Source organism: Octodon degus, unplaced genomic scaffold (genome assembly GCF_000260255.1).
Source record: "Octodon degus isolate 3935 unplaced genomic scaffold, OctDeg1.0 scaffold00002, whole genome shotgun sequence".
NCBI classification, from domain to species: Eukaryota; Metazoa; Chordata; class Mammalia; order Rodentia; family Octodontidae; genus Octodon; species Octodon degus.
Genome location: NW_004524578.1, coordinates 31,389,511 through 31,394,970, shown reverse-complemented (window position 1 = coordinate 31,394,970; position 5,460 = coordinate 31,389,511). Strand labels below are relative to the sequence as shown.

Genomic DNA, 5,460 nt, shown 5'->3' with positions numbered 1-5,460 from the left:
ATTTTTCTAATAGAAAAATATGCTTGATAGTGTTTAATGATTGTCATTGAATGTTTTATAGTAGTTTCAATCTTGGCAGAATATATTATCTTCTACTTGTAGTTTTTTTTTTATTTTGAGAAGAAAATACCAATGAGACAGTTTCAAAACTGATTAATAGGACAGTTTTAATAATTAATATATTGTACAGTGGTCATCTGTAGTACAAGATACAGACAGAATATCCTGTCCAGACACTAGTAGTGCAAATCTTTCTTCTCATTGAATTAAGCGAAAGTAGCTGTATATCTATCCTAACTACTCTGCATATACAGATACAAAATGGTCCTTCCTTTGTATCGCCTTTTTTGTTTTAGTCCTGTCAGAAATGGGTATTCCATTGGCATCTAAATACTATAGATGCGTGAATTCAACAAAATAATCCAACACAGTCTAGCAGTCCACAATAGTAGTGGGTTATTCACAGAAGTTTTTTTTATTTTATGAGCATTTTTAATCTTTATTTATTTACTTATTTATTTGGTATAGGGTCTCGCTATGCAGTTTGGACTCATAGTGAACCTCCTGTGTCAGCCTCCCCAGCGCTGGGATTACAGGTGTGTGCCTGGCATAGCATGTGGTACTAGGGTTGACTTGAGCCTTTCACAGCTCAGCATATTAACATTGCTTTACTTTATATACCTCGTTTTTATACTTTCTACTGGATGGTTAAGACCAAGATAAAGCAAGACCTGTATAACAAGAAATGTAACTATTATGTCTGATAAGGTCAGTCAATACTTGTAGTTATTGATAGACACTGAATTTTCTTCTAATTTTCTGTTTAAATTGTTGGCCTCTAAATTTTTGTCCATGTCTATGAAAAGTAAATTTTTTAAATTAAAGGATATACATGATTTTTATGCTTTTGATGTCTACTCCAGGGTTATACTTCACAGGTACTTCTAAAAACACACGCACATACACACACACTGCTATGGTTTGTGTCTAGGTGCACCCTCAAAGCCTCATATAGTCAGGGCTTTTTTAGAGGTGGCTAAATCAAAAGTGTGATGCTAGAATTAAGTAAGGGTGTATTGTCAGTATGTCAGTCCATTGATTGGTTTCCTACCACTCTAATGCTAGCAGTCTGGATGAGATAGAAGGGACTAAATGACACTGTGAGGCATGCTTGCTTTTGCTGTCATTTGCTGCCTTGAACTGTTTCTCCTCTAGAATGTCCCTCTACCAACCTAATCTGTTTTGGACCCAACTGATCATGGACTGAAACCTCTGTATGCTGTGAGCTCAATAATTCATTCTCTCTTTTACTTTGATTGTGATACTGATATTGTAGCTAAGACATATACTGAGTCTGCCCCCCAAAAATGTATATACACTTCAGGAAAAGAAAAACTGGTATAAGTATTTTAATACAAAATTTATCAAAACATCATGAGATTAATACATGTTAGCTTTGTCCTCTACAGTTTGACTTTGGCCTCTTATTAGAGGCACTCAAAAGTGATGGTCATCGGCTTTGAGACATTTATCAATGCAATGAACTGCCTCTTGGGCAGCCTTTGTTCTTTCTTTTTTTTTTTTTTAAATTTTTTATTTATTTATGTGTGTGTGTGTGTGTGTGTGTGTGGCCAGCTCAGCCCACCAGGGGGCGGCCCTGGCTGGCATGTGGTACTGGGGGATTGAACCGCGGTCCCTGTGCTTTGCTAAGCTTGTTCTAAGTAGGTGCTTTAGACCACTGAGCCATCTCACCAGCCCCAGCCTTGTTCTTTAATGTTGCTCATGCATCTTCAGTTTCATTTTTCAGGGCCCCAGGATAGAGGGTTTTCTGTGGTATACAACATCCTTTTTTGGGGGGGTACTGGGGATCAAACTTAGGACCATGCACTTGCCAGGCCGTTGCTTATGTCGCTGCACTGTCTCCCAGGCTCCATGATATCCTTTAGGATCCCCTACACCAGTGTAAAAACGTTTAAAAAATCAGGTTGTTTTCCTTTTTGTGAGGTGTGTAATGTCCTTTTTGTCTCTGTAGATTTACCTGTTTTGGATATTTCATATAAAAGGATGATGTAACATACACCTTTGTGCCCGACTTTTCAGTTAGAATAAGTTTTTCAAGGTTCTCCTGTGTTTGTGTACTTATTCCTTTTAGTATCCTTTTTATAGCTGCATTGTATTTTACCATATGGTGATGCCGTGACTTACTTAATATTACTATATACCTTTTTGTCATAGTAGTACCAGAAATATTTCAATTTTTTTTTTACATCTTATAATGTATTATAAATGTTAAAATATTATCTATGGTTGATTTCCTTAAAAGGAAACTTGTGCTCTTGATTTCACTGACCAAATTGTGTTCTAGAGTTTACATGAATTTAAACTCGTACAAGCAGGCTAAATGAAATTGTAGGGGCCAGGGAGATGGCTCAGTAAAATAAGCACTTGCCTGACAAGCACAAGGGCCCGAGTTCAATCCCTGGTTCCACAAAAAAAAAAAAAAAGAAATTGTAGGTAACTTTAGCTGCAAATTTTTAGGATATTGCCAATTTTCTTGCTAACTTAATGACTAAAAAAGGTTCATTTTAATTGGTATATTCTTTTTAAAAATTATTTATTTGATGCAGAGTCTCACTACGCAGCTCAGACTTGTTGTGATCCTTCTGTCTCAACCTCCCCAACACTGGAATTCCAGGTGTGTGCAACCACACCTGGTTTCAGTGCTCGGCATGACATGTGGTACCGGGGATCGAACCCCAGTCCTTGTGTTTGCCAGGCAGGCGCTTGGCCCGCTGAGCTATCTCCCCAGCTGGTACATTCTTATTATTGGTAAATTGGACTTATTTTTTTGTAGTTTCTTCTTTTTTCTATTTATGTCTCCTCTTATCCCTGAAAAATTTGTCTTCCTTTCAGTTGAGCTTTTTTATATATTTAAGAGAATTTTCTAATTTCTTTGTTAAAAGTATTTTCCTCAGTTGTGTTTTATTTTATATATAGCTTGTGATATATAAAAATTTTAATGTTTAGGTAAGTTTTTAAAGATAAAACTTCTAACAATCGATATTATCTTTGGGATTCCCTTTAGTATGTGTATGCCTTATTAATACTGTTATTAGTATTTTTAGAAATAGCAATTCAGTCAAGTACCATTTAAAATAATTCTCCCTTGTTATTCTGTGATTCCTCTGTTACTTATATAAATGTATTTAGAGCTTTTTTTAAAAAACTGATTTATTTGTGTGTGTGTGTGTTTGTGTGGCCAGCTCAGCCCACCAGGGGGCGGGGCTGGCTGGCATGTGGTGCTGGGGATTGAACCTGTGCTTTGCTAAGCTTGTTCTAAGTAGGTGCTTTATACCACTGAGCCATCTCACTAGCCCCGTATTTATAGCTTTGATGCTGTGAATATCAATCTTTTTTTTTTTTTTTTTTTGGCGAAACTGGGGATTGAACTCAGGCCCTTGTGCTTGCCAGGCAAGCGTTTATTCTACTGAGCTGTCTCCTCCTCTGCCTCCTCAATCATTGTTTTCTATCATCAATACATGTCTTTCTTCCAAGTTTCAACTAATTATGCTGAGGACAAATAATACATTTTTCTCTGTATACTTGAGGAATTTATTAGTAAGTGGGTAAAATTGAGATTCTTCATTTTTTAAATCTAAGTGTTCAATAAATATTAGCTTTTAAGACAATAACAATTTCATATTGTATGTTGGTGCCTGGTGTGATTCTTCTTCAAAATCCTTTGAGTAATTCCTACGTGTTTTAATTTCTGGTTTAATTTTAGATTTTTTTCATCTTCCACAAAGCCATTTTAATAGGATTATAGTTAATCTATAACTTTCGAGAAAAATTGAAGTAAACTCAATCTTCCTATCCAAAACCTTGATATTTCTTACCATTTATTTCAGTATTCCTTTTGTTTGGCAAAGCAGTACTGATACTTTATTTTTTAAAGTGTTGTATGGGTTTCAGTGAAACCACAATTAGATATTTTATCCATTTATGTTAACATTACTTGGAGTTGTTGCTGCATGTGATTTTTTAGTGCCTGTAGGTCCATTTTTTAAATTTTATATATAAATTATCAGATACTTAAATACTGTTCCTGGCTTGAACATTATCTCTTTTTCTAAAGATTGATTGCATTGCTTTCAGTGAAATTTATGTCTCTTCCCCCCTCCCCCCGTCACTTAGGTAAAGACAGATAGCATAGCAAGAATTTACCAGCCTAAGCGTTATGCTTTGTCACCCAAGACAACTATCACATTGGCACACCTGCTTGCAGCTCGTGAAGATCTGTCTAAGATCATTAGGACAAGTAGTGGCATCAGTCGGGAGAAAACTGCATGTGCCATTAATAAGGTTGGTTTTTCTCTCAGCACAGTAGAGTGAATTTATAATATCATTTCCTATCTTGATTAACTTGATTGAGGCTTAATTTTGTGATTTGTGTATGTTTATTTGTCAGAATCTGAAATAGTTGTTTCACTTACTGTCATTTGACTCTCCATATTTGGTATAAAGGTAAGAAGAGTACATGCTCCACGGCGTAGCGTACCAATCTGGGTTCATGTTCCAGCTCACATTTTAGAGGAATTGCTTTCTTGGCCAAGTTTCTGAATCTCTTAGAGTTTCTTTTTCCTAATTCAGAATGTAGATCCATTTCTGTGGATTAGTCTTAAACAATTTATCTGCATTTATGTAAACAACATACTACAGTAACATAATCTGAAATGTTAGCTTGACCAGCATGTCTCTTCCATTGAGGTAGAGCCCTCCACCACAAACTTTATAACAGAAGAGTAAAAGATAGTTTTAGTCAATGCTGACTTCATTACTTCCACATTATCATGTGCAATTCATCATTGTTGAAATAAAACATGCTTAGGAATATAGTCATTCATTGGCTATTCTGTACTAAATAGGAATGGAAAGCTCAGAGTTAGTGTTAAAATATTTGATAGGGTTTGTAGTTTATATAGAAAATATCGTGCTGAAAAATTTGTGTGATGTATATTTTATTTGTTATAGCATTTGTTAAATTTAAGTAAGAGAAAATTAACAAACCCTTAAGTTTTAGAAATACCCAGATTGTTTTGAAATAAGATCACATTCTGAGGAATTTGTCATAATTTCAATATTCATATAGCCATAATCAGTATTTTCATGTCATGAAATATTTGGCTTCTGTTTCTTATAACCAACCATTTTATAAATTGAAGACTTTATATGGAATTTTAATTTTAAACATATTAGAAACTGAAAAAAAAAATGTTTCTTCATACAGGTGCTGATGGGACGGGTCCCTGATAGAGGAGGACGGCCAAATGAAATTGAACCACCACCCCCTGAAATGCCCCCTTGGCAAAAGAGACAAGACGGCGGTGGAAGGGGTGGATGGGGGGGTGGGGGGAGTGGAGGTGGGGGCAGAGGTGGTGGCGGAGGAGGAAGAGGAGGAGG

The 5,460-nt window shown here is 35.8% G+C and overlaps 1 protein-coding gene across 1 annotated transcript in view; it reads left to right on the top strand.

The window, feature by feature from the left end:
- Positions 1-5,455, top strand: part of Fam98b (family with sequence similarity 98 member B) — a gene marked incomplete at its 3' end in the record, with an annotated part of 41,392 nt that extends 35,937 nt beyond the window's left edge. The window contains exons 7-8 of the mRNA XM_004623532.3: positions 4,195-4,362; positions 5,288-5,455. Coding sequence (XP_004623589.1) covers positions 4,195-4,362; positions 5,288-5,455 — 336 coding nt within the window. The remainder of the gene's footprint in view (positions 1-4,194; positions 4,363-5,287) is intronic.
- Between the last annotated feature and the right edge of the window lie 5 nt (positions 5,456-5,460).